This window comes from Takifugu rubripes, chromosome 1 (assembly GCF_901000725.2).
Source record: "Takifugu rubripes chromosome 1, fTakRub1.2, whole genome shotgun sequence".
Taxonomy (NCBI): Eukaryota; Metazoa; Chordata; class Actinopteri; order Tetraodontiformes; family Tetraodontidae; genus Takifugu; species Takifugu rubripes.
The window spans coordinates 142,398-169,897 of record NC_042285.1 but is presented as its reverse complement, the minus strand read 5'-3'; the positions used below and the strand labels follow the sequence as shown (position 1 = coordinate 169,897).

The following is a 27,500-nucleotide window of genomic DNA, read 5'->3' as shown; positions in this document are numbered from 1 at the left end:
AGACCTTCTTCAAACTCACGGAGCTGCTGAGTTTGCTTCTTAACCTTTAGAAGCAGCCGTTAGTGATGGTTTGGGCCGATCTAATCAGCAAAGGTGAGCGTGGTGGCGAGGTGACCTTCGCGTTACCTTCACTGCCGCCTCAGCGGAGGTCAGAGGTCGGATCCTGTAGCTGGGGGCAATGTCTTTAAAGATCTCCATAAGGGAGACCATGGCCAGCTTCCTGATGGTGACCGCCACACAGGGGTCACGCTCCATCAGCATCCCACGCAGCTCCTTCAGACGCTTCATCTGAAAGGCATCACAAACCTGAGCCTAACCCTAAAGGAAGCAGGACTAACGAGCAGGAAGGCCACGGCGGCGGTGTCTTACGTTGCCGTGGGGATCAGAGACCACGGCGGATGCCAGGCTGGCGATCTGCTCCTTCTTCTCTCTCAGGTTGTTGACTCTGCGCTGTTCTCTCTGCTCTGCTGTCAGCGACACAAAGCTCGGCAGCGCCTCCTCTGCACAGGAGGACACATTACACCTTATTTCCTACCAGTCAAAATGTTCTACCAAAATGTTCCATCCAATTTTATAGCCCCAACTACTCATTTCTTAATTATCCTATAATTATCCATGTGAAATGAACATTCCTCCAATTATTATGGCAGGTGTTGGTTAGTTGGTTACTAATACCGGCCTGTTCCTCCTGAACCTGAGGATTCATCACCAACCTATCAGGAGACCACCGGAGCTCCTGAGACACACCTAAACTCATCATTACTGGTCCAAACTAGAACCAGTGCCGTGCCAATCCAATTCAGAGTATCGAACAGTATTGGACCCCGACACCAGCTAGTATCAGATGTGTTTGAAGGCAATGGTGGTTGGACGCCAGCTGGTCCCGTCTACGGCGCCGCTCAGTCGTATTTGAAGTCAGTCGCCAGCAACCAGAAACGCTCAGACCCGGTAACCTCCCCCTAACGGCTCCAGGTCCTGAGCCTCGTTCTTGAAAATGCATCAAGGACCAGATTAAATGTGGCCTACAAAGCAAACTGCTCTGGATTAGTATCGCCAAGCTGACGTTGGTCATCGGGACGGGTTGGACCTCCACTGGGAGAACCCAACTAGAACCACTCAACCTTCGACAACACCTCCACGAGCCGTCTCCTGATACGCTGGTCCACACCTCCGGGACCCCAAACAGCTGCCTCTACAGTCTAACCCTAACCCATTCAGAACCGGTTCAGAACTCTGTTCCCGACCCCTCCAGAACCCCCCCACCCCCCAAAGCTCTGCTCGGAGGCTCATTCCTACCTGGACTCACCTCCTCCTCTTCCTCATCGTCATCTTCATCGTCCTGCTGCAGGTTAATGACTGTAACAGAAAATACACACGTAACAAACGACGGAGCACGTTTAAAAGAAGGCTTTGATCTCCTGAGTGGGCGCAGCCTCAGGCTCCGCCTCCAGAGAGGAACCGTCCTGAGATGATGCCTACTGACCACCGGGTTGAGTCCACAGACGAAGACGAGGAAGGTCTGTGCTCGTTCAGGTCATCAAGATCTCTGAATGTTAGTTTAGTTTGGCTATTTTCCCGTTTGGATCAATCAGAAGTGGAGGACGGTACCTCGCTCCATGCTCTGAGGGATGATGCCCGTCTGATCTTTGATGGGCAGCAGGTGAATCACTTCTTTCTCTTCTGTCCGCACCATCTTCCTGGGAATCTTCTCATAGCTGCGCACCACTTCCGGGTTCTTCCTCTTCCCTCCATGCACTGGCCCGCTAACACACCGGTAAATGGATGCATCAGTGCGTCTTCAGCCAAACAGCTTCAAGCAGTATTTATATGTGACCTTTGTTACCATGACGACAGGTCTCTGGTGATGAAGGACGGCTGACGAGCCATGGCGCTCATCTGTTCTTGATCCTCATCCACCATGTCTGTAGGCAGACTGTCCAGAAACTCCTCTTCCTCCTCTTCTTCCTCTGAGAGAACACACAAAGGTGAGCAGTGCATCATGGGACATGAAGTTCACTCCACAAAGCTGAAAGTCCTGCAGCGTGTCCAGCCACACATCAGTGCCCCACCAGGCCGTTTCCTGTATGTCTCCAGTGGTTGTGGCGTCCTGCCGTGGGCGTCCTTCACTGCTTGGCGCAGCTTCTTCTGTTCTTTACGCTGCTTCTTGGCAACGTTCTGCTGCTTCAGCTGCCGGTTCTTCAGCTTGTTCTCCAGTTTCATGCCACTTGTCTTTAGCAGGCGGCGAAACGTCGGACGCCGCTTCTTTGACCGTGGCTTTGGGATGAAGAACAGGAAATAATCAGCAATTAATAACGTAACCATAACACACAAGCAACAGAGCTGAAGCATCACCAGATAAACAGCAGAACAAACCGGTTCCAATAAAGACCCGCATTCCTCCAGATGTAATATATACAGTCGGTACTTTAAAGAGTAAATTAAAATACAAGTCTCCCACTTAAACACCAAGCATGGCAAAATATTCTGCATGATATATGAACCATTCTGGAGGGAACCTGGGGGCTGCGGGTGTTCAGGTCAAATCATCACTAATAGTCATAATTATCGGTTAGTCAGTCGGTAAAAGTTCCGCAGTAACAACTTCAACTTGTCCGCAGACACCCCGACACTCACCGGACCCATGGCGGCGGCTTCGGAACCCTTTTCTCGGCCTGCGTGGATCTGTTTCTGTCCACGCGTGTTCAGACAGAAGCGCAGGACCGGTGCCTCCGGAAGTACGTCACAGCAGCAGCCGGAAACCACAGCGCCTCTACCGACGGGAGGTCAGAGTGCACAAAACAAACGACCCTTTTTTTATTTTACTATTAAAAACTAAAGTTAGGAACCGTGAACCCGAAAAAGGGCCACGGAATGTTAAAGTCTGACTGAAACTATTCTTGAAGCCAAAAATATGCTGACATGTGAAAATTTGTTTTAGTTTGAATTAAGGTTTTACAGCTGTCGCAGCTCAGAATCTTTTTTTTTTTTTAAATGTAGACGAGTGTTGCCAACCCTTCCTTCACATCATCATTACAGACATTTATTACAATAAAAACTTTTGCTGTTCCTTTGACACTACAAACTTCCCGCTGACCCACCTATAGTCACAAAATCATTTGCGTGAGAATTGTCTATTTTCCATTTCTGGAGGGCAATATCTCTCACACACACACACACATATATATAATATGATTTAATATTGGTGATGTGAGAAAATGACAACCAATCACTCAAAGTGCTAAAAATATTTAATTTTAGTTGCTGGAGTCACCGGTCCAACCCGTCCAATCAGAAGGCGTCCTGCTCAGGCGTACGTGCACTTGTGCAGCTTGAGGTTGCGCTGGTCCGAATACGTCTTTCCGCAGCGGTCACAGATGAACTGCTTGCCGCCGGCGTGCACGTGCCTCTTGTGCGTCCTCAGGTGGCTGCCCTGGCTGAAGGTCTTGGCGCAGACGTCGCAGGCGTACGGCTTCTCACCTGTGTGGATGCGCAGGTGCAGCTTCAGGCTGTTGGCGTTGTTGAACGTCTTGTGGCAGAAGGTGCAGGAAAATGGCCGCTCCTGGGAGTGCGTGCGCCGGTGCGACATCAGGCTGCTCTGCTGGCTGAAGCTTTTACCGCACTGTTGGCAGCCGAAGGGCCGCTCGCCCGTGTGGGTCCTCTGGTGGATTTTCAAGTTCACCGCCTGGCGGAAGCTCTTCCCACAGAGGTCACAGCTGAAAGGTCGCAGGCCGCTGTGGATCCTGGAGTGGTTCTTGAGGTTGACGGCGTGCCGGAAGGTTTTGGGACACTCATCGCACTGAAAGGGTTTCTGGCCCGTGTGGATCAGCGTGTGTGTCTTGAGTGTGACGGCGCGGGTGAAGCCCTTCCCACACACACAGCACACGAAGACCTTCTGGCCCGTGTGTGTGTGGGCGTGGCGCTTGAGGTTCTGCCGCAGGTTGAAGCGGCGGCCGCACACCTCACAGCCGTGTGGCTTCTCTCCTGTGTGGATGATGGCGTGCGTCTTCAGCTGCATCTGCTTGGAGAAACACTTTCCACACTGCTGACAGGCGTACGGACGCCGGTCCACGTGCACCCGCACGCCGCTCTGCTGCTGACGCGACTTTGGGCCCGAGCCAAAAGGCTTCTCCCCGGCGTGGATGCTGTGATGGGCCTTTAAGTTCCTCTCAGTTGTGAACAACTTCCCACATGCTGCACATGCAAAGTATCCCAATGTGACAAATCCGGGCCCGGTGCCGCTGACCTGCAGGTCAGAGGTCACGGGTCCGTCTGTCTCCACCTGAGCTCCTGTCAGAACAGAACGTCATATTTGACACATTATTATCTGGAACAGCAGCAGGAAAATTAAGAAATAAATGATTTCAAAATGGTGAATTAGAAATAGGCTTTGAAGATTAAAGAAAAGTGAAACATTTGAGAATTTCATCTTCAACAAAGGACTCATTTCTGTATCAAAATACTGATCAATAGTTGGGTTGCTCACATGGAGCCCTGCGATGAGGGGCCCATATGCAGCTGGGATGGGCTCCTGCACCCTCCCCACGGCCCCGAAAAGGATGAGGCCATCAAGAAAATCAAAAAGATACCGAGCACCAATAACATCAATGGTGAAGGAAGGCTGAAACAGGAAAGGTTTGGAACTGACTCTCAGTGATGGCTCCCAGGTCAGTGTTTCCATCTTCATCCTTGATGGAGACGGCCACCACAAGCTGGCTGTCCTGGCTGATGATGGCCTCCTCTCGCTTGGCCTCCTCTCGCTTGGCCTGACAGACACCACAGATGTGACTGAGGTCAGCGAAGGCATCACAGCTGCAGAGGCAGGGATGAAGAGCTCACCTGAGAACATCTGGGGCGGTCCGAATGTTCTGCTCGAGCTCCATAGGAGTGTTCCACATCTGGAAGGTTCCAAATCACAGACGTTAGTGTTCAGGGCTCCAGAGTCGTCACGGAGGTTTGAAGACATGCTGCCGTATTAAAGCTTTTAGGAAGTGAGCACAGAAACTCCTACCAATGGAAGCGTTTCTGAGAATGTTGAGGAAGCTGGTCTGTGGTCTCCTGCTCTCAGACTCCAGCTCAGCTTCATCTACAATGTTCATCATCTTCCCAAGCGCCTCGTTCCCCAGAGTCTCCATGACGGCAGCAAACTGCACCTGATGGAGGCATCAGACAAGCCCGGTTATCATCTCCAGCAGGACTAAACTGTGATCGCTCTTCACCAGAGGAACACAGCAGACTAGCAGCAGTCACGCGCTCCACTTTCACATGATTATTCTCATGAACACCAGGTTTCAGAGATACAGCGGCTCATCCTGGAACGATCCTCACCATCGTTTCCCATGTGTCGGACGGCAGCTTGTCCGGGAAAAAAGAGCCCCCCTCCACCAGCTTCTTCAGCTCGGCTACAGCAGCGTGGACCATCGCCTCCATGACGGCGGCCAGCTGGGTGTGCAGGGCCGCCATGGAGCTACTGGTGATCGGCTGTATGAGCTAAAGAGCCGCTAACGAAGGCTAACTGTGAGCATCGGTACTAGCATTGGTCGATAACAGCTTAAACATGCAACAATCCTAATTACAGCACAGAATCAACAGGATCGCCAGAGAGATCTTTTAGATAGCTGACCACCGAGTCTAACGCTGAAGTTACCGGAAGTGAAATGTCAATGTCTTCCGGGTCAAAGAGGAAACACGTAAAAGCAGAATGAGAACGTTAACGACTCAGTCAAAATAATCTTTCCCCCGTAATTGGTTCCTTTAGCGTCACAATTAATTAGTTAATTAATATTTTACTGCTTCAAAAACTAAGTCTCTCTGGTTTATTGTCATCGCCGGTGCAATTTTATTTGCATTCTCAAATAAAAACATCTTGAGTTTGTGTACTCAGATTTAATATTTCATTGACGTAACATCTGATTAAAAGCAATACTTGGTGCTATCATTAGCATCGATATCATTAGCATCGATCATGGCCTATAAACTACAAGGATCTTCTATTTTTTTAAATCCCTGTGGATATAACAAGGATACACTTTGTTTGTAAAGGGAAATGAATATTAAACAAATGTAAGGAATTATTTATACAGGCAAATTCTTTTTATCAGAGGGTAAATTCACAGAAAAAATGTGAAGGTTTAAAATGAAAAATAACATTCAGTGGAGCATAAAATTGTGATCTACAAGATGCCCTCCGTAACTTAACCCTAACCCTCCCCAGTTCTGTCTCTGTCATCACCAGTTCTCTTATTGGCTCTGCCTTCTATTGCCAATTTCTTTTATAGTTTTAATAGTTTTCAGCTTGTGAAACGATGGTCACCCATGGCAACAGCTGCAGAAACTCAATGGTGGTTATGAATTTTAAAAAAGATTCACTAAAATAGTAGTTAGATCTGCAATGAAACCGTTACTTTATAGAAAATAATCATGTGTTATATGGCTGAATTAATAAAAATGAATTGTTATTAATAAAGGGTTAAGTGGTTGTAAGAAAGTTCTGTTAGTCAAAAAAGGCTGAAACTGGTTCATTCTAGTTGTTAAACCATCAGCTCTGATGTGACTAATCAGCACCCGCCTGACCTACGACAGACTGGTTGGTAAGGGCACGTGATCACTGAGAATGGATTACTGATCAGACGTGATCACTGAGACTGGATTACTGATCAGACGTGATCACTGAGAATGGATTACTGATCAGACGTGATCACTAAGAATGGATTACTGATCGGACGTGATCACTGGGACTAGATTACTGATCAGACGTGATCACTGGGACTAGATTACTGATCGGACGTGATCACTAAGAATGGATTACTGATCAGACGTGATCACTGAGAATGGATTACTGATCGGACGTGATCACTGAGACTCGATTACTGATCAGAAGTGATCACTGAGACTTGATTACTGATCAGACGTGATCACTGGGACTCGATTACTGATCAGACGTGATCACTGGGACTAGATTACTGATCAGACGTGATCACTGAGAATGGATTACTGATCAGAAGTGATCACTGGGACTAGATTACTGATCAGAAGTGATCACTGAGACTAGATTACTGATCAGACGTGATCACTGAGAATGGATTACTGATCAGACGTGATCACTGGGACTAGATTACTGATCAGACGTGATCACTGAGAATGGATTACTGATCAGAAGTGATCACTGGGACTAGATTACTGATCAGAAGTGATCACTGAGACTCGATTACTGATCAGACGTGATCACTGAGACTAGATTACTGATCAGAAGTGATCACTGGGACTAGATTTCTGATCAGACGTGATCACTGAGACTCGATTACTGATCAGACGTGATCACTGAGACAGGACCCGGAGAGGCCAATGAGGTAACACCATTTGTACTAGTCCGCCTTCTGGCTGCATCGCTGAAGCTCCGCCCACTCTGTGATGAGGCGGTTTGCGATGGCATGTTTGGGGGGCAGCCATAGGGGGGGGGGCGTGGCCTCTGCTCCACAGACCCTTCACCTGAAGGGCAGAGGTGATCTCATGGAAGGTGAACCAGCGAGCGTCCTCCAGTTCGGTGTGGTCAACATTCACCTGGATAACAGACAAAGATCACAGGTAGATAGCCCTCCAAAGGCCTGAATCCTCTCCTGGCACCCACCTGAGAGTGGGCGGGGCTAACCAGCGCATGGCAGCCGAGCATCAACGAGCTGCGGGGGAAGGGCCAGTGCTGTGAGGAGCTGTAGGAGATGTTGTGCACCTCCAGACCCACCTCCTCTGCCACTTCCCTGCTCACCGTCTCCTCCAGAGACTCACCTGGAACACAGAGTGGTCTTGACTCAGGTGTGTCGACATGGCTAGGGGGTGAACTGGAGACGTGCACTGACCCAGTTCGCAGAATCCAGCCAGTGCGCTGTACATCCCTGGGGGGAAGGACGGCTGGCGACCCAAGAGGCACCGTTTTCCATCGGATACCAGGACAATCACGACCGGAGACATCTGGAAGAGGCCCGACACCAACGTGCTCAGTAGGGCCCCTCACACTGGGGGCCCCCCCCATTTACTGTGGTTCTGAGCAGACCTACCTGGGGGTAGTAGATGGTGCCGCCCCCGCCCCCGACTCTCTGACTGCCTGCCTGGTTTGGGCAGGTTGGCCGACCGGTGGCAGAACAGAATCCAGTTGTTAGATGCCAGCGCAGCAACGCCTGAGCCTACGGGGCTAAATGACCATTAGCCGCCTTCCTCAGTCCTGCTGGGTCCCTCAAAACCACACAGAATTCAGAGCTTGTGTTGCACCTTGGCCAACAGAGGAGCCTCTGACCTCCTCAGATCAAAGAAGCCTTTCTTCAGGTCTACAAACGTCCCATCCAATGCTTCCTCCAGCGCCACCTGGTCCAGTTCTCCTGCACAACCAAACGCAGTCCAAGAAATGCCAGCGGAGACCAGTTCACCAGTTCCCAAGAGGGCTTACCGACATCCAGACAGAACTGAACCTGGTTTTGTTCAGAGCAGCCAATCAGAACCGACTCCTTCAGCTTGGCTTCGTCAGAACCAAGTCTCTCCAGGATGGCTCGAATATCTAAAACACACAGAGGAGCATGTGTCATCATAGTCCCCGTCAGGGCTTCTGTGCCATATCTGGTTGTTCTACAGCGGGAACGTTGACGCTCTGTGTGTTTACAGCAGGTTCCTGGCCCATTGAGCCTGAGGGTTCCCCACCAGGTTCCTTACTCGACTCTGTCAGTACCTGAGTACATCAGTGGTACAGCTCTGAAGGTTCCACGCTCAGAGCTTTGGAGAAGAGGAGAAAGGCGGTGGAAGAGGAAAATCTGCGCGTGCTGCAGAGCTTCGGCACAGACGTCATCATCCTCCTTCAGCCTGTTTAAACTCCTGCAGCACAAACGAATCCGTCAGTCACGCGTGAAGTTCCTCCCTGGTGTTCCTGTGAAGAACTGAACCTGATCCTGGAGACAAAGGCTGAGCAGCAGCGCATCAGAGGACGCTTCGCAGCCGACAGCAGGAACTTCACAGGGTGGACCATCATCATTCCGAACAGCTGAACCGGGCTGAGCCGCTGGTCCGATACTGGATCATCTGTGCTGACAATACAGAGAAGAAAGAACCAACTACGGACAACTGAACAACCAAAGTCTGGAACCCCAGAAAAAGGTGAAAGTGAGGATAAAAATCACCACCATCCTCCTCCAGAAGGTCACGAACAACCCTCTGACATTGACTCTCTGGACTGTATTACTCGGTAGCTAAAAACAGAAAATAAGAAAGCTACTAAAAATGTAACCTAATATAATGTAGCTGCTGGAAAGTGGGGGAGAATATAGTGCAAACGGATATTTTTGTTCTTTCCCTCTTATTATCCGCACCTGTTGCAGTTTAATCTTTATCGGAGAAAACATGTTGTAAAACCCACTATAATATTTCTGGAAATTTGTTCCGTAAAGCAACTTAAAAAAAAAAACCTGAAAGAAAGAATAAAGTCAAACTGACCGTACCGGCGCGCGAGGCGACTCAGAAACCGGATATAATACAGCCATGACCCGGATGTAGTATGGACTACAGATCCCAGCAGGCCATTCGGCTCCGCACAGGCGGCAGCAGACGGATGTAACATGTCGGTGTTTATGGACCTGAGCGTGTGTTCCACGCCGGATCGGAACCACCTGAGGAACCTTGTTGAGAAGGCAGCGAACCGTGAGTGTCCGTGTCTGGTCGCCTCCTTCCCGCCTAAACGGCCCCTCTGTTGCCGCTCCCCGGCTCTCGTGGTGGTGCTTTAGTTGGGTCCGATACAAATAACGTTTCATCTGTTCTAACTTTGCTTCTTCCATTGGTAATGTTTTGTCAATGAGCAGATGAAAGATCCTTGTGTTTCAGTGGGTTTCTCTACAGTCGCCATCAATTACGTGTTTGAACCAGCCGCCAAAAGCAAACAGGTGAGATCGGGTGAGATCGGGTGAGGGAGCAAAGACTCGGGTATTAAAAGCTCTCCTCTCTTTGTAGGAGATCCCTACGCCTGCACCAATGATCGATGACCTGCCGCTGGTTCAGGTAAGGTGATGATGATGATGATGAGGAGGAGGAGGAGGAGGAGGAGGAGGAGGAGGAGGAGGAGGAGGAGGATGATGAGGATGATGAGGAGGAGGAGGAGGAGGAGGAGGATGATGATGATGATGATGATGATGACGACGACGACCATGTCTTTCGTTTTCAGGGTCGCTCTCGCCCAATCAGAGTGCTGAACCGACTGACCATTGTGATGTCAGACTCGAGTCACTTTGTGAGTCATTGTCAGTAAACCCACATTTACCTGTCCAGGTACTCCTGTGCACCCGTGACTCTGTGTGTGTGTGTGTGTGTTCAGAGGCCCACGGCTGCTGAATATCGGTGTTTTGACCTTCTTGCCGTGCAGCCAACCACAGAAAAACTCTTCCACGTGAGTTTCTCCGACTCACTTGTTGTGTAGCTCTTGTGTTGCACTGACGTGTGTGTTGTGTCCAGGCTGCCTGCATGTCGCTGGATGTTGACATCATCGTTATTCCGGTGACGGAGAAACTTCCCTTCACCTTCAAGAGAGCCCCCGTTAACGGAGTGAGTTGCTACAGGTGTTGGTGTCCTGGAAGCCTCTCACACGCAGGAGATGGGATGGAAGCTGAGGAGATGGGATGGGAGCTGAGGAGATGGGATGGGAGCTGAGGAGATGGGATGGGAGCTGAGGAGATGGGATGGGAGCTGAGGAGATGGGATGGGAGCTGAGGAGATGGGATGGGAGCTGAGGAGATGGGATGGGAGCTGAGGAGATCAGAATCAGAAGAAGGTTTATTGCCATTGTACATGTAATACACAGTATTACACAAACTAGGAATTTGTCGTGGTGTGCCGCTGCGACATTCAACATAACATTAGACATCAACACCACACTAGAATAAGATAAATAAAATAAAATAAGACTTATATACAGTATTTACATAAATAGTGAGTGGTGAGAAATAGTGCAGGTCCATGAGGAGTAGTGTATTGTTTATGAGTCCGACTGGCTGCTGTTCATGGTGCTTAAGTGATAAGTCACTTGGTGTTCAGCAGCCTGATGGCAGAGGGGAAGAAGCTGTTAGTGTAGCGGGAGGTTCTGGTCCGAATGGACCGTAGTCTCCTGCCTGAGGGGAGGGGGGAAAACAGTCCGTGACCAGGGTGGGAAGGGTCGGCCGTGATCCGACCTGCACACCTCCGGGTCCTGGAGATATACAGGTCCTGGATGGATGGGAGCCTGCAGCCCATCACCTTCTCAGCCTTAGTCTGTCCCTGACGGTGGCACCAGCAAACCACACGGTGATGGAGGAGGTGAGGATGGACTCGATGATGGCCGTATTAAACTGCGCCAACATCCTGGGAGGCAGTTTGAGCTTCCTCAGCTTCCGTAGGAAGAACATCCTTTGCTGGGCCTTCTTGATGAGGGAGCTGATGGTTGGCTCCCACTTAAGGTCCCGGGTGATGGTGGTGCCCAGGAAGCGGAAGGAGTCCGCGATGGTGATGGGGGAGTCCATAAGGGCAAGGGGGGGCAAAGGGGCTGTGACTTTCCTGAAGTCCACAATCATCTCCACTGTCTTCTGAGCGTTCAGCTGCAGGTTGTTGTGTCCGCACCAGGACACCAGTCGAGCCACCTCCCTCCTGTAGGCAGTCTCATCGCCATTGGAGATGAGACCGATGAGGGTGGTGTCATCCGCAAACTTGATCAGTTTGACAGACTGGTGGCTTGAGGTGCAGCAGTTAGTGTACAGGGAGAAGAGGAGGGGGGAAAGTACACAGCCCTGGGGTGATCCGGTGCTGATGGTGACGGAGTCCGAGACTCTTCCCCAGCCGCACATGCTGCCTCCGGTCCGTCAGGAAGTGAGTGATCCACCTGCAGAGGGAGTCAGGCACACTAAGCTGGGACAGCTTGTCCTGTAGCAGAGCGGGGCGGATGGTGTTGAACGCAGAGCTGAAGTCCACGAACAGGATCCTCGCGTAGGTTCCCGGGGGGTCCAGGTGCTGCAGGATGGAGTGAAGGGCCAGGTTGACCGCGTCGTCCACAGATCTGTTGGCTCTGTAGGCGAACTGCAGTGGATCCAGGAGGGGGGTGGTGATGGACTTGAGGTGTGGCAGGATCAGGCGCTCTAAGGACTTCATGACTACAGAGGTGAGCGCCACAGGTCTGTAGTCGTTAAGCCCAGTGATCCGTGGCTTCTTGGGGACAGGGACGATGGTTGAGGTTTTGAGGCAGGCTGGCACCTGGCACGACTCCAGGGAGGAGTTGAAGATGTCTGTGAAGACAGGAGTCAGCTCCTCTGCGCAGTGCCTCAGGGTGGAGGGAGACACGCCGTCCGGGCCAGGGGCCTTGCGCAGGTTCAGCCTGGCGAACTGCCTGCGCACATCCTGCTCACTGATGGTGAGTGGAGGGGGGGAGGAGGGGGGAACTGGTGGTAAGTGATGTGGGGGGGGACTGATGGTGAGTGGAGGGGGGGAGGAGGAGGGGACTGCCTTTGATGGAGTGAGGTCCATGGGGGCAGTGGCCCTGGGGGGGGGGGAGGTGTTGGGCATAGTGGAGGGACAGGCTCTGACAAAGGGCTTTGTCGTCCTGACCCTCTGGAGCCTGAGGCCTGTAGTCGGTGATCTGCCTCAGGCCTCTCCACACAGAAGCAGAGTCGTTAGCAGTAAACTGCTGCTGAAGTTTCTCCGAATACACAGATTTAGCTCTCCTCAGTTCCTTGCTAAACTGGTATTTGGCCTCTGTAGCAGTCTCTGTCTCCACTTTTCAGCGCTGCTTCCTTTTCTTTCCTGATCTGTCTGAGTCTCGGAGTGAACCAGGGCTTGTCGTTGGAGTAACTCACCCTAGTGCACATTGGTAGAATGCGCTCCTCACAAAAGTGGATATATGAGGTCACAGTGTCCGTGTACTCATCCAGATCATGTGTGGCCCCTTTAAACATGTCCCAGTCAGTTGTATCCAGGCACGTTGGGATGAAGATGAGATGGGATGGAAGCTGAGGAGATGGGATGGGAGCTGAGGAGATGGGATGGGAGCTGAGGAGATGGGATGGAAGCTGAGGAGATGGGATGGAAGCTGAGGAGATGGGATGGGATGGAAGCTGAGGAGATGGGATGGAAGCTGAGGAGATGGGATGGAAGCTGAGGAGATGGGATGGAAGCTGAGGAGATGGGATGGAAGCTGAGGAGATGGGATGGAAGCTGAGGAGATGGGATGGGATGGAAGCTGAGGAGATGGGATGGAAGCTGAGGAGATGGGATGGGATGGAAGCTGAGGAGATGGGATGGGATGGAAGCTGAGGAGATGGGATGGGATGGAAGCTGAGGAGATGGGATGGGATGGAAGCTGAGGAGATGGGATGGAAGCTGAGGAGATGGGATGGAAGCTGAGGAGATGGGATGGGATGGAAGCTGAGGAGATGGGATGGGATGGAAGCTGAGGAGATGGGATGGGATGGAAGCTGAGGAGATGGGATGGAAGCTGAGGAGATGGGATGGGATGGGAGCTGAGGAGATGGGATGGGAGCTGAGGAGATGGGATGGGATGGAAGCTGAGGAGATGGGATGGAAGCTGAGGAGATGGGATGGGATGGAAGCTGAGGAGATGGGATGGAAGCTGAGGAGATGGGATGGGATGGGAGCTGAGGAGATGGGATGGGAGCTGAGGAGATGGGATGGGATGGAAGCTGAGGAGATGGGATGGGATGGGAGCTGAGGAGATGGGATGGGATGGAAGCTGAGGAGATGGGATGGGATGGGAGCTGAGGAGATGGGATGGGAGCTGAGGAGATGGGATGGGATGGAAGCTGAGGAGATGGGATGGGAGGGGGGCTGAGGAGATGGGATGGAAGCTGAGGAGATGGGATGGAAGCTGAGGAGATGGGATGGGAGGGGGGCTGAGGAGATGGGATGGAAGCTGAGGAGATGGGATGGAAGCTGAGGAGATGGGATGGGAGGGGGGCTGAGGAGATGGGATGGAAGCTGAGGAGATGGATGGGAGGGGGGCTGAGGAGATGGGATGGAAGCTGAGGAGAGGCTTTGGGGGGACTCAGGGACACTGATGCTGTATTTACACATAAAGATCATCTCCAGTTCAAACAAACATGCATCATTAGAGGGGTGTGTGTGTGTGTGTGTGTGTGTGTGTGTGTGTGTGTGTGTGTGTGTGTGTGTGTGTGTGTGTGTGTGTGAGTGACCTGTGTGTCCTGTGTGTGACCTGTGTGTCCTGTGTGTGACCTGTGTGTCCTGTGTGTGTGTGTGTGTGTGTGTGTGTGTGTGTGTGTGTGTGTGAGTGTGAGTGACCTGTGTGTCCTGTGTGTGTGTGTGACCTGTGTGTCCTGTGTGTGTGTGTGTGTGTGTGAGTGACCTGTGTGTCCTGTGTGTGTGTGTGACCTGTGTGTCCTGTGTGTGTGTGTGTGTGTGTGTGTGTGTGTGAGTGACCTGTGTGTCCTGTGTGTGTGTGTGACCTGTGTGTCCTGTGTGTGTGTGTGTGTGTGTGTGAGTGACCTGTGTGTCCTGTGTGTGTGTGTGACCTGTGTGTCCTGTGTGTGTGTGTGTGTGTGTGTGTGTGTGAGTGACCTGTGTGTGTGTGTGTGTGTGTGAGTGACCTGTGTGTGTGTGTGTGTGTGTGTGTGTGAGTGACCTGTGTGTCCTGTGTGTGTGTGTGACCTGTGTGTCCTGTGTGTGTGTGTGTGTGTGTGTGAGTGACCTGTGTGTCCTGTGTGTGTGTGTGACCTGTGTGTCCTGTGTGTGTGTGTGTGTGCAGGCTGTGGACAGAGGCGTGGTGTTTGAGGTGTCCTACTCTGCCTCCATCAGAGACTCCACTATGAGGCGCTACACCATTGCTAATGCTAATGCTCTGATGGACACATGCAAAGGAAAGGTACTTCCTGTTTGTCCCAGCACACTTCCTTTTTCAGTCTAAATGTCCCGGAGAACCTGGAACCCTTCACATCTTCTTGTTGTAAATGTTTTGCATGATCTCTGCATGCCCCCCCCCCTTGTCTGAATTCAAGTCAGATACTTTTATCAGTTATGTGATCACATGATCTAGTGACACAGGCGCCCTCGCTGACCCTCGTGGTTACTCACCTGTTTGTCTTCCAGAACGTGATCCTGTCCAGCCAAGCGGAACAGGTGGGTCAGCACGGGTCGGTTGATCTGTGATCAGGTGACTAATCAGTAACGTGTGTCCTCAGCCTCTGGAGCTCAGGGGACCGTATGACATCATCAACTTGTATCCTTCTGCTCTGGGAGGTGTGTGACATCCCCAGGTGTGTGTGAGTGAGTGTGTGTGTTCTCCTCACCTTTGCCTCAGAGCGTTGTTGTTGGGTTTGTCTGATGGCGACGCTAAAGAGGCCGTTTCCTCCACCTGTCGAGCCGTCCTCCTGCACGCAGGTAAGACACCTGCCGGCGCTTCACACTGCACCTGATCACAGAGTGACCTCGTCGCTGATGTCATCAGAGAGCAGGAAGACGGCGTCGGGGATCGTCTACACCGTGAAGACGAACACAAGCGGACAGCAGGAGGCGCCGCCCGCTGCTGGAGACGGTAGGTTGGGGAGAGAAGAAGTCCTCACGCTTCCTCATATTGGCCAACATGACGGCTGACAGGTGAACGCCTGACCATGGCTCCGCCCACACGCCCACTGTGGCGCTCTGGTCCGGACCCGGCCGCCGCCTTTGCTGAGGTCAGCGTTGCCAAGACGATCGTACTCATGTGCTCCTCTTGCTGGAACAGGTGAAGCTCCAGCAGCCAAAAGAGCCAGACCTCACCTGAAGGAATGATTGACAGCTGGGTGGGAGGAGTCAAGTCACATCTGTATTTATGCTTTTTGAGGCTGAATGAAACTGAGCTCAGACCAAATGGAGTCATGTTTTATTTCTAAATAAGTACAAATACTGTTCCCAAACAGGTGTCATCAAAAATAGAATTCTCTGTAATGTTTTACATTTAGATTACTACAAAATACTGTATCATAATAGAAGAATGCTGATTGGAAGCCGACATCAGGTCCATCCAGGACTTTACAACAGGTTTCTGGCAGTTCATAAAAACAGGTCTAATCCCATAATAACATGAATCAAACCTAAAGCAGACGTGACTTAAGGATCACAACCTTTGACCCCGTCTGGGCTTCAGGTCAGGTGGTGGGCGGAGTCTAAGCCGGCCACATTAAAGCCTGATTATTCTGCTTTGTGTTCCATCTGGACAGATTCAGTCCATCTCTTCATCGGTTTGTTTCTTCTTCGGGTAGTTTTGGGCCACTCGTTGGCTCGTTTGATTTCTGTCGTCACTCTGCTAAGGCGCATAAGTACGTTTAGTCTCGGGTTGATGTATCAAATACTGGAGTGTTTCCATTTTGACTAAAGCTGAAATGATTCTGGTAATGAAATTAGATAATAAAGTTAGCTATACGCAGAGGTTAGCCTCAGTTGTTTGCTAATAAAGGACACACTAGCTCATGATAGCTAGCAATAAGAAACGTTAGCATGGATGAGCTCGCGCTGTAATGTAAAGGCACCCGATCAGCCAGACGTCCGAGGTCGCAGATGCCAACATCCTTCGCTGCTTTGGTCTCCTCACTGGTTAACGATGTGGTTAATGTGACCCTGAAAACACAAATCATCAGTGACCAGCAGTTACTGATCCTACCACGAGCTACACATCAAAGCAACATGCAGCGTAATGGGTGAGTAATGATGACTGTCAGCGATGCTGAGTCATCGTGGCAAACGCTGAGTCATCGTGGAAGATGATGAGTCATCGTGGAAGATGTCCACAACAAGAAAGGAAAGGGTTAGATGGTTAGGGTTAGAGGGTTAGGTTAGGGTTAGAGGGTTAGAGGGGTTAGGGTTAGATGGTTAGGGTTAGAGGGTTAGAGGGGTTAGGGGGTTAGGTTAGGGTTAGAGGGGTTAGGTTAGGGTTAGAGGGGTTAGGTTAGGGTTAGAGGGTAGGTTAGGGTTAGAGGGGTTAGGGGGTTAGGTTAGGGTTAGGGGGTTAGGGTTAGACGGTTAGGGTTAGAGGGTTAGGTTAGGGTTAGAGGGTTAGAGGGGTTAGGGTTAGATGGTTAGGGTTAGAGGGGTTAGGGGGTTAGGTTAGGGTTAGAGGGGTTAGGTTAGGGTTAGAGGGTTAGAGGGGTTAGGTTAGGGTTAGAGGGGTTAGGTTAGGGTTAGAGGTTAGGGTTAGAGGGGTTAGGTTAGGGTTAGAGGGTTAGGTTAGGGTTAGGGTTAGAGGGTTAGGTTAGGTTAGACGGTTAGGGTTAGGTTAGGGTTAGACGGTTAGGGTTAGAGGGGTTAGGGGGTCAGGTTAGGGTTAGAGGGTTAGGTTAGGGTTAGAGGGTTAGAGGGTTAGGTTAGGGTTAGAGGGTTAGGGTTAGATGGTTAGGGTTAGAGGGTTAGGTTAGGGTTAGACGGTTAGGGTTAGAGGGTTAGGGGTAGAGGGTTAGGTTAGGGTTAGACGGTTAGGGTTAGAGGGTTAGGGGTAGAGGGTTAGAGGGGTTAGGGTTAGAGGGTTAGGTTAGGGTTAGAGGGTTAGGGGTAGAGGGGTAGGGTTAGAGGTAGAGGGTTAGGGTTAGAGGGTTAGGGGTCAAGAGTTAGACCAACTGTGGCAACAGCTGGTGGTTGTCAGATAGTGTGTGATGGGAACCAGTCAGGTACTTACTGGTTCTCCTCCAAGACATCTGGGACAGCAAAGTGGAGGTCTGGGCTGGGCTGCACTGACCTGAATCAACATGTTAACATGTTACCATAGCAACGTGTAGTGTTGTTCTATTACAGGGAACCTGTTGAGTGGAGCTGGTTGTTATTGTGGTACCAGTTTGTGAACTCCAAAAATCCACATAAACAGGGAGGTTCTGCCCTCAAACAGAGCCGTGATGTCATCGACCTGCGACATGTTCCTGATCTACCAGTGAGCTCCATCACCTGCTGCTGGTCCTGCTGACTGGACCCAGTGGACGGCTGCGAGGTGTCCATTGGACACTCTGGTGCGCGGACCTCTGCTTCGGTACAAACCCGTTTCTGAAACAAAAACACAACCCGGAAATGAAACTGGACCCAAATAATCTCATCTGCGAGTCTGTCCCATTTTAAATAAGGACTCTCGTTTAAAGGTCAAACGGTCCGCAGGGACACGTCCGCCGGGGACATTCATCACCACTGACCGCCGAGCAGCTCCAGGGCTCCAGCGGCGGCTCCGGACGTCTCTTCCTCACCAGACACTGCATCCTGGCACAGCTAACAGCTAACAGGAAGCTAACGGCTAACTGCGCTAGCTCCTATCCACATCTGCCGGGCATGAAGCGGGCGGCGGGGACGCGACCAGCCGGTGTTAAACCCGCATCGGAACCGTCGGCGACCGATTCGGGCAACTTTCTGTCCCTCCGGTCAACAGGGGCACATTTACAACATCATCGGGCTGGACTGGAACTGCAACACTTCCTGTATCTCCAGCGGGTTTTCAGATTAAAAGCACATTAGCTGCTATCTTAACCAGAAGGAACACGCGCCAATATAAAAAACGCACGTGCAGAAGACACATTAGAATGGAATCATGGAATTAGCATCACACGATGAAAATAAAATGCTCGTTTGTAGCATCGCCAAAAGTTGTCAGGACCGGGATCATTTTGAGTCCATTTGGTTGAAACCTCGGACCGGAAATACCCGTGGACAGAGTTCAGGATCCACGCGGGGCGTTTCAACTCAAAATTCAAATAGTGTGACGTCAGAAGGGAGCCAGCCAATAGGATACTGGGAAATACGTGAACTCCAGGTCCATAAAGGTCCAGGAAAGAGTCACCCGGACCGTTGAAGGAACCAAAAGAAACCAAGTTCCAGAAAGTGGAAACGCGACTTGACACGAGAGGGTATTTTAGCCTGTTGCAGTACACTCCGGGTCCTCTAGGTGGCACCAGTGTACCACACACCCGCACAGAGGCACGCACGCACACGTGGGGCACGTCTACATGGAAATGTGCACGTATTAACAAGTCAAAAGCATAGATTAAAGGAGATTACAGGATAGCAATGACCATAATCAGGAACTAAAAGCTTAAAACCTATATGTAAAATATAATACATAATAATAACATAATACAACAAGCAACAAACGAGTGTGAATAAAAATAGTTGAACAAATTCATCATGAGAAGCACATCGATGGACACCAACCAGCCGACGAGGCCAGATTCTGATTGTTGTGTTTTATTGATATTCTTCTCTCCAAATGTAACATTTCTGGACCCTGAGACTCATGAAAACACTAAAATAGGCACACGTGTCAGCTCTCATGAAAGATTTGATATTACGAAGAGTTTGGAAATGAACAGAAGTCACATTTCCACTGCAGGAATCCTTGGTAAATATTGGGCCAGGAACTTTACAGGAACCGGGCCTCTCACCTGGCCCGCTCCATGGTCCTGTCTCCACTCCCGGTAGGACCCCTCAGCTCCTGAGGCACTGCTGAGGGGTGACGTTAGATGGTGTCCTACAGCTCCGTGACCTAACAGCGCTGCCCATGTGTGTATGAGTGTGTGAGTGTGTGTGTGAGCATGTATGTGTGTGATTGTGTCTGTGTGTGTGTGTGTGAGCATGTATGTGTGTGATTGTGTCTGTGTGTGTGTGTGTGAGCATGTATGTGTGTGATTGTGTCTGTGTGTGTGTGTGTGAGCATGTAAGTGTGTGATTGTGTCTGTGTGTGTGTGTGTGTGAGCATGTATGTGTGTGATTGTGTCTGTGTGTGTGAGCATGTATGTGTGTGATTGTGTCTGTGTGTGTGTGTGTGAGCATGTAAGTGTGTGATTGTGTCTGTGTGTGTGCGTGTGTGAGCATGTAAGTGTGTGATTGTGTCTGTGTGTGTGTGTGTGTGAGCATGTATGTGTGATTGTGTGTGTGTCCTCTGATAAACAGACACTGGATTGTGTCCATCCTCTTCCTTTGTTGGGTTTAAACTCCATCTGTTTCTGGTCCCTGGACAGTTCCAGGATTCTCCAGGACCTTCCAGGACCTATCTGAAGTGTCATTGACCAGAGGTAGCCAGGAAACATCAAAGCACAAAAGAGCCAATGAGAGGGGAGGCTGTCATGTGATCACGGGAGCAGCGTGGGAGGTCACACAGGTGTCAAACTGGGTTTGAAACCTGCTGAGGACAACACAACTGAAGGTTGTGTATCTGTGTATTAATGTGTGAGCGTGTGGATGTGTAACTAAACGTGCACATCTGTGTGTGTATATCTGTGTTTCTGTGGTTAATGGTGTTACTGTGTGTGTGTGTGTGTGTGTGTGTGTGTTAATCTCACAGACTGGTGATGGAGCAGCCAACAGATGAGATTAGAACCCTCTGAGGGAATTCTGTTGGATCATCTGGGTGGAGATGGAGAACATTGAGGAGGCCGACTGCAGCACACGAGATCCTCTTTTTGTGTGTGTGTGTGTGTGTGTGTGTATGTGCGTGTGTGTATCTGTGTGTGTGTGTGTGTGTATAAATCCTGGTGCTTGTCTGAGAGCCACACAGAACCATCAAGCAACTTTAGTTGTGTTTTAAATAAACATTATTCTGACCTGGGTTCTGGGTTCTGGGTTCTGGTTCTCCTCATAGAACCTTTGCTAATGTGTGATAAGCGGTTGCCATGCCAACTGCATTCACACCCCACTGAACAAAATTTCAACACAGACAATCCATTAGAGACATGCTAACATTAGCCGCTAACAGCTCCTGTCTGAGACCATCTCCTCCACCCCCCCTTCTCAGGTGGGCATTTAATTAAGTCCTGTCAGAGATTGGTGGGGTTCAATCTGAGCCCGGTAATAACCTGTGATGCCATTAACGAGTCTTACAGCAGATTAACAGTCAGGCAGTTGTTCAGCAAGCGGAACCACCAGCAGGTTCCCCTGGTTCTGCTGCTCCATCAGCGGCCTCCATCAACATCCCATCCTGTCCCGACAACAGAGGGACGGGTCACCGTCCCGACAACAGAGGGACGGGTCACCGTCCCTACAACAGAGGGACGGGTCACCGTCCCGACAACAGAGGGACGGGTCACCGTCCAGCTGGACACGGGACACTGGACACGGGACACTTTACCTGATGTGTCCCGACAGGCTGATGGCTCAGAGAATCCTGCTCTGTTGCTGGTTCCTCTTAAAACGTGAAATATGATTGACCCCCCAGCACACACACACACACACACACACACACACACACACACACACACCTGATCAAACATCTGCTTTAATGAGCTCTTCTTATTACCTCGTTAGCTCATTAAGGTGGGAGGAGTCATTAAAGAGGCAAAACTGACCAGCCTCTGGACAAAAGCTCCTCTCACACACACACACACACACACACACACACACACAAATTCTCCATTTTTCATTTTATGGATGTCATTAATACCATCAAGGGAACCCTAAAGACCTGACTGACAGACTCTCTCTCTCTCTCACACACACACACACACACACACACTCACATGTTGACCTTTAAAGTGACAGTAGGATTCCTATCAAGAGATCCAGAACCAGGAGATCTGGGCTGATCATCCTCATCAACAACATCTGGTTCAGGTTCAGCTGATCTATCTACCACAGAACATCCACACTTCTTTCCAATAAATAAAACCATACTATCCTCGACCATAATCCAGATGAGTCCTGTTGTGATTTAGTAATAAATTGTCACTAATGCTGGTGAAGGCTGTCAGGAATCCAGCTCTCATCCAGGAGGCGTCTTCAGGATCTGGGTGATGAATCCCTGATACTTATGTGGTGTGCTGGTGCACTGGTTCCTGCTCATTGGAGGTCACTTGCAGGACTTCCAGGACCCTCCTGGTCATCATGTGACGTTGGACCGCCCTGAGCCTGAGTCTCTACCAACAACTGGACAAACAAAAAAACTCATCCAGCACACTGGTGCACCGCTGTTGTCACAAGGCCCAACACGAGATATTTAGCACCTTCTCCCACTGCCGAGACCTGAACTGCCATCCTGAGGGCTCTGTCTGGGTGCACCCCCCTGCTGTGCACCATTTCACACTAGACAGTGATCAGCAGTGAGCAGTAATAAACTATAGTGAACAGCAGTGTATGCTAATGAACAACAGCTAACAGCAGTGACCAGTAGTGATCAGTAATGAAGAGAACTGAACAGTAGTGATCAGTGGTGATCAGTAATGAAGAGTACTGAACAGTAGTGATCAGTTGTGATCAGTAATGAAGAGTACAAAATAGTGGTGACCAGTAGTGATCAGTAATGAAGAGAACTGAACAGTAGTGATCAGTAATGATGAGTAATGAACAGTAGTGATCAGTAATGATGAGTACTGAACAGTAGTGATCAGTGGTGATCAGTAATGAAGAGAACTGAACAGTAGTGATCAGTAATGAAGAGTACTGAACAGTAAAGATCAGTGGTGATCAGTAATGAAGAGAACTGAACAATAGTGATCAGTGGTGATCAGTAATGAAGAGTACCGAACAGTAGTGATCAGTAATGAAGAGTACTGAACAGTAAAGATCAGTGGTGATCAGTAATGAAGAGAACTGAACAACAGTGATCAGTGGTGATCAGTAATGAAGAGTACCGAACAGTAGTGATCAGTGGTGACCATTAATGAAGAGTACTGAACAGTGGTGACCAGTAGTGATCAGTAATGAAGAGAACTGAACAGTAGTGATCAGTAATGAAGAGTACTGAACAGTAGTGATCAATGGTGATCAGTAATGAAGAGAACTGAACAGTAGTGATCAGTGGTGATCCGTAATGAAGAGAACTGAACAGTGGTGACCAGTAGTGATCAGTAGTGAAGAGTACTGAACAGTAGTGATCAGTAATGAAGAGTACTGAACAGTAGTGACCAGTAGTGATCAGTAATGAAGAGTACTGAACAGTAGTGATCAGTAATGAAGAGAACTGAACAGTTGTGATCAGTAGTGATCAGTAATGATGAGTAATGAACAGTAGTGATCAGTAATGATGAGTACTGAACAGTAGTGATCAGTAGTGATCAGTAATGAAGAGAACTGAACAGTAGTGATCAGTAATGAAGAGTACTGAACAGTAGTGATCAGTGGTGATCAGTGGTGATCAGTAATGAAGAGTACTGAACAGTAATGATCAGTGGTGATCAGTAATGAAGAGTACCGAACAGTAGTGATCAGTGGTGACCATTAATGAAGAGTACTGAACAGTGGTGACCAGTAGTGATCAGTAATGAAGAGAACTGAACAGTAGTGATCAGTAATGAAGAGTAGTGAACAGTAGTGATCAATGGTGATCAGTAATGAAGAGAACTGAACAGTAGTGATCAGTGGTGATCCGTAATGAAGAGAACTGAACAGTAGTGATCAGTGGTGACCAGTAATGAAGAGTACTGAACAGTGGTGACCAGTAGTGATCAGTAGTGAAGAGTACTGAACAGTAGTGATCAGTAATGAAGAGTACTGAACAGTAGTGATCAGTAATGAAGAGAACTGAACAGTTGTGATCAGTGGTGATCAGTAATGAAGAGTACTGAACAGTAGTGATCAGTAATGAAGAGAACTGAACAGTAGTGATCAGTGGTGATCAGTAATGAAGAGTACTGAACAGTAGTGACCAGTAGTGATCAGTAATGAAGAGTACTGAACAGTAAAGATCAGTGGTGATCAGTAATGAAGAGAACTGAACAACAGTGATCAGTGGTGATCAGTAATGAAGAGTACCGAACAGTAGTGATCAGTGGTGACCATTAATGAAGAGTACTGAACAGTGGTGACCAGTAGTGATCAGTAATGAAGAGAACTGAACAGTAGTGATCAGTAATGAAGAGTACTGAACAGTAGTGATCAATGGTGATCAGTAATGAAGAGAACTGAACAGTAGTGATCAGTGGTGATCCGTAATGAAGAGAACTGAACAGTGGTGACCAGTAGTGATCAGTAGTGAAGAGTACTGAACAGTAGTGATCAGTAATGAAGAGTACTGAACAGTAGTGACCAGTAGTGATCAGTAATGAAGAGTACTGAACAGTAGTGATCAGTAATGAAGAGAACTGAACAGTTGTGATCAGTAGTGATCAGTAATGATGAGTAATGAACAGTAGTGATCAGTAATGATGAGTACTGAACAGTAGTGATCAGTAGTGATCAGTAATGAAGAGAACTGAACAGTAGTGATCAGTGGTGATCAGTGGTGATCAGTAATGAAGAGTACTGAACAGTAATGATCAGTGGTGATCAGTAATGAAGAGTACCGAACAGTAGTGATCAGTGGTGACCATTAATGAAGAGTTAGTCTGAACAGTGGTGACCAGTAGTGATCAGTAATGAAGAGAACTGAACAGTAGTGATCAGTATGAAGAGTAGGCACAGTAGTGATCAATGGGTGATCAGTAATGAAGAGAACTGAACAGTAGTGATCAGTGGTGATCCGTAATGAAGAGAACTGAACAGTAGTGATCAGTGGTGACCAGTAATGAAGAGTACTGAACAGTGGTGACCAGTAGTGATCAGTAGTGAAGAGTACTGAACAGTAGTGATCAGTAATGAAGAGTACTGAACAGTAGTGATCAGTAATGAAGAGAACTGAACAGTTGTGATCAGTGGTGATCAGTAATGAAGAGTACTGAACAGTAGTGATCAGTAATGAAGAGAACTGAACAGTAGTGATCAGTGGTGATCAGTAATGAAGAGTACTGAACAGTAGTGACCAGTAGTGATCAGTAATGAAGAGTACTGAACAGTAGTGATCAGTAATGATGAGTACTGAACAGTAGTGATCAGTGGTGACCAGTAATGAAGTGTACTGAACAGTAGTGATCAGTGGTGATTAGTGGTGATCAGTAATGATGAGTACTGAACAGTAGTGACCAGTAATGAAGAGTACTGAACAGTAGTGATCAGTAAAGAAGAGAACTGAACAGTAGTGATCAGTGGTGATCAGTAATGAAGAGTACTGAACATTAGTGACCAGTAGTGATCAGTAATGAAAAGTTCTGAACAGTAGTGATCAGTGGTGATCAGTAATGAAGAGAACTGAACAGTAGTGATCAGTAATGAAGAGAGCTGAACAGTAGTGATCAGTAATGATGAGTACTGAACAGTAGTGATCAGTAATGAAGAGAACTGAACAGTAGTGATCAGTGGTGACCATTAATGAAGAGTACTGAACAGTGGTGACCAGTAGTGATCAGTAATGAAGAGAACTGAACAGTAGTGATCAGTAATGAAGAGTACTGAACAGTAGTGATCAATGGTGATCAGTAATGAAGAGAACTGAACAGTAGTGATCAGTGGTGATCCGTAATGAAGAGAACTGAACAGTAGTGATCAGTGGTGACCAGTAATGAAGAGTACTGAACCGTGGTGACCAGTAGTGATCAGTAGTGAAGAGTACTGAACAGTAGTGATCAGTAATGAAGAGTACTGAACAGTAGTGATCAGTAATGAAGAGAACTGAACAGTTGTGATCAGTGGTGATCAGTAATGAAGAGTACTGAACAGTAGTGATCAGTAATGAAGAGAACTGAACAGTAGTGATCAGTGGTGATCAGTAATGAAGAGTACTGAACAGTAGTGACCAGTAGTGATCAGTAATGAAGAGTACTGAACAGTAGTGATCAGTAATGATGAGTACTGAACAGTAGTGATCAGTGGTGATCAGTAATGAAGAGTACTGAACAGTAGTGATCAGTGGTGATTAGTGGTGATCAGTAATGATGAGTACTGAACAGTAGTGACCAGTAATGAAGAGTACTGAACAGTAGTGATCAGTAAAGAAGAGAACTGAACAGTAGTGATCAGTGGTGATCAGTAATGAAGAGTACTGAACATTAGTGACCAGTAGTGATCAGTAATGATGAGTAATGAACAGTAGTGATCAGTAATGATGAGTACTGAACAGTAGTGATCAGTAATGAAGAGTACTGAACAGTAGTGATCAGTAATGAAGAGAACTGAACAGTAGTGATCAGTGGTGATCAGTAATGAAGAGAACTGAACAGTAGTGATCAGTAATGAAGAGAACTGAACAATAGTGATCAGTGGTGATCAGTAATGAAGAGTACTGAACAGCGGTGATCAGTGGTGACCAGTAATGAAGAGTACTGAACAGTGGTGACCAGTAGTGATCAGTAGTGAAGAGTACTGAACAGTAGTGATCAGTAATGAAGTGTACTGAACAGTAGTGACAAGTAGTGATCAGTAATGAAGAGTACTGAACAGTAGTAATCAGTAATCATAAGTACTGAACAGTACTGAACAGTAGTAATCATAAGTACTGAACAGTAGTGAGCGGTGATCAGTGGTGATCAGTGGTGAACAGTGGTGACCGGTGGTGATCAGTAATGAAGAGTACTGAACAGTAGTGATCAGTGGTGATCGGTGGTGATCAGTAATAAAGGGTAATGAACAGTAGTGACCAGTAGTGATCACTAATGAAGAGTACTGAACAGTAGTGATCAGTAATGATGAGTACTGAACAGTAGTGATCAGTGGTGATCAGTGGTGATCAGTGGTGACCAGTAATGAAGAGTACTGTACAGTGGTGACCAGTAGTGATCAGTAATGAAGAGTACTGAACAGTAGTGATCAGTAATGAAGAGAACTGAACAGTAGTGATTAGTGGTGATCAGTAATGAAGAGTACTGAACAGTAGTGATCAGTGGTGACCAGTAATGAAGAGTACTGAACAGTAGTGATCGGTGGTGATCAGTAATAAAGGGTAATGAACAGTAATGAACAATAGTGAACAGTGGTGTAGAGTAGTGAATGGTGATGAGCAGCAGCAACAGTTGTTCACTGTTCATTTTAAAACACACAAATCTGGCTGAAGGCCATGAAATACATCAATATTGTGTTGTTTTGTCATTATTGGCAAACAAAGCTCAACCAATCAGAGGTGTTGTTTACATTTAAGGTATCAAACACTTCATGACAATTATGTGATTATATTATAATTAATTATATTATAATTCACAGGATCACATATATATATATAATACATAATAATCATGAACACCCTCATTTTATATCAATTAAATAAGCTTGAGGTGTTTATTTAATGTTAACGAGCAGCTAACAGCCCAGAAACATTTACAACATAAACACAATTAAATAATGAAACACTTCTAGTAAACACAGTGACTCATTAAGACACTTTGATGCGAACAGGCTGATGTTAAGGAGCATTTTGTTAAATAATTAAATGATAAGTGTGAAATTCAGCTGGTTAATCTCAAGGCCAGGCTCCGCCCACCCGATCTAACGAGCTCACAGAGCTAATTAAGGTGATTTCACAATGGGAACAAAATGGTGGCGTCACAACAGCATCGTTGGGGAGATGACGATGATCACACACACACACATGCTCACACACAGACACACTCACACTCACACACACACCCACACTCACCCCCCCCACACACACCCCCCTCACACACACACACACACACACACACACACCACCCACACTCACACACACACCCAGACTCACCCCCCCCCAGACACACACTCACACACACACA

At 48.4% G+C, this 27,500-nt stretch overlaps 5 protein-coding genes and 1 long non-coding RNA gene across 8 annotated transcripts in view; 2 read left to right on the top strand and 4 right to left on the bottom strand.

Annotated features, from left to right (window-relative positions):
• noc3l (NOC3-like DNA replication regulator) overlaps nucleotides 1-2,785 on the bottom strand; it is a 7,294-nt gene extending 4,509 nt beyond the window's left edge. The window contains exons 1-8 of the mRNA XM_029845197.1: nucleotides 2,635-2,785; nucleotides 2,070-2,274; nucleotides 1,844-1,967; nucleotides 1,609-1,763; nucleotides 1,297-1,356; nucleotides 370-500; nucleotides 127-288; nucleotides 1-44 (exon numbers count right to left, since the gene is read on the bottom strand). The exon at nucleotides 1-44 is cut by the window's left edge and continues 50 nt beyond it. Coding sequence (XP_029701057.1) covers nucleotides 1-44; nucleotides 127-288; nucleotides 370-500; nucleotides 1,297-1,356; nucleotides 1,609-1,763; nucleotides 1,844-1,967; nucleotides 2,070-2,274; nucleotides 2,635-2,643 — 890 coding nt within the window. The 5' untranslated portion in view covers nucleotides 2,644-2,785. The remainder of the gene's footprint in view (nucleotides 45-126; nucleotides 289-369; nucleotides 501-1,296; nucleotides 1,357-1,608; nucleotides 1,764-1,843; nucleotides 1,968-2,069; nucleotides 2,275-2,634) is intronic.
• Nucleotides 2,786-3,018: 233 nt separating this feature from the next.
• On the bottom strand, nucleotides 3,019-5,665 carry LOC101078664 (zinc finger protein 664-like). The gene is made up of 5 exons (XM_011620650.2): nucleotides 5,326-5,665; nucleotides 5,009-5,150; nucleotides 4,837-4,895; nucleotides 4,646-4,763; nucleotides 3,019-4,287 (listed from the first exon to the last, which is right to left on the bottom strand). Exons 1-5 carry the CDS (start codon nucleotides 5,458-5,460, stop codon nucleotides 3,305-3,307), a joined length of 1,437 nt encoding a protein of 478 aa, XP_011618952.2. The 5' UTR covers nucleotides 5,461-5,665; the 3' UTR covers nucleotides 3,019-3,304.
• Nucleotides 5,666-5,868: 203 nt separating this feature from the next.
• On the bottom strand, nucleotides 5,869-9,618 carry LOC101078890 (nucleoside diphosphate-linked moiety X motif 13-like). The gene is given in 10 exon segments (XM_029845364.1): nucleotides 5,869-7,452; nucleotides 7,454-7,557; nucleotides 7,625-7,779; nucleotides 7,851-7,962; nucleotides 8,049-8,174; nucleotides 8,260-8,366; nucleotides 8,435-8,542; nucleotides 8,711-8,853; nucleotides 8,922-9,057; nucleotides 9,469-9,618. Coding segments are annotated over 10 exon segments (1,206 nt in total). The 5' UTR covers nucleotides 9,593-9,618; the 3' UTR covers nucleotides 5,869-7,361.
• Nucleotides 9,541-15,860, top strand: LOC105419223 (ribonuclease P protein subunit p30-like). The gene is made up of 12 exons (XM_029845412.1): nucleotides 9,541-9,672; nucleotides 9,853-9,911; nucleotides 9,979-10,026; nucleotides 10,190-10,255; nucleotides 10,340-10,411; nucleotides 10,477-10,566; nucleotides 14,762-14,878; nucleotides 15,103-15,132; nucleotides 15,195-15,232; nucleotides 15,314-15,393; nucleotides 15,461-15,547; nucleotides 15,737-15,860. Exons 1-12 carry the CDS (start codon nucleotides 9,591-9,593, stop codon nucleotides 15,781-15,783), a joined length of 816 nt encoding a protein of 271 aa, XP_029701272.1. The 5' UTR covers nucleotides 9,541-9,590; the 3' UTR covers nucleotides 15,784-15,860.
• On the bottom strand, nucleotides 15,859-18,436 carry LOC115251807 (uncharacterized). 2 transcript variants are annotated; one of them, XM_029845440.1, is made up of 4 exons: nucleotides 18,162-18,436; nucleotides 17,813-18,018; nucleotides 17,660-17,719; nucleotides 15,859-16,608 (listed from the first exon to the last, which is right to left on the bottom strand). In XM_029845440.1, the coding sequence occupies exons 1-4, from the start codon at nucleotides 18,222-18,224 to the stop codon at nucleotides 16,428-16,430; spliced, it is 510 nt and encodes a 169-aa protein (XP_029701300.1). In that variant the 5' UTR covers nucleotides 18,225-18,436; the 3' UTR covers nucleotides 15,859-16,427. The 2 variants fall into 2 exon arrangements, with proteins under 2 accessions (XP_029701300.1, XP_029701303.1); XM_029845443.1 differs by having other exon boundaries at nucleotides 17,923-18,018; nucleotides 18,162-18,407.
• A 204-nt stretch (nucleotides 18,437-18,640) lies between these two features.
• On the top strand, nucleotides 18,641-20,536 carry LOC115251837 (uncharacterized). Of its 2 annotated transcripts, none has more exons than XR_003890361.1 (3): nucleotides 18,641-18,866; nucleotides 19,977-20,161; nucleotides 20,300-20,536. It is a non-coding gene; the product is annotated as an uncharacterized lncRNA (long non-coding RNA). The 2 variants fall into 2 exon arrangements; XR_003890360.1 differs by having other exon boundaries at nucleotides 18,641-19,518.
• The last annotated feature ends 6,964 nt before the right edge of the window (nucleotides 20,537-27,500 follow it).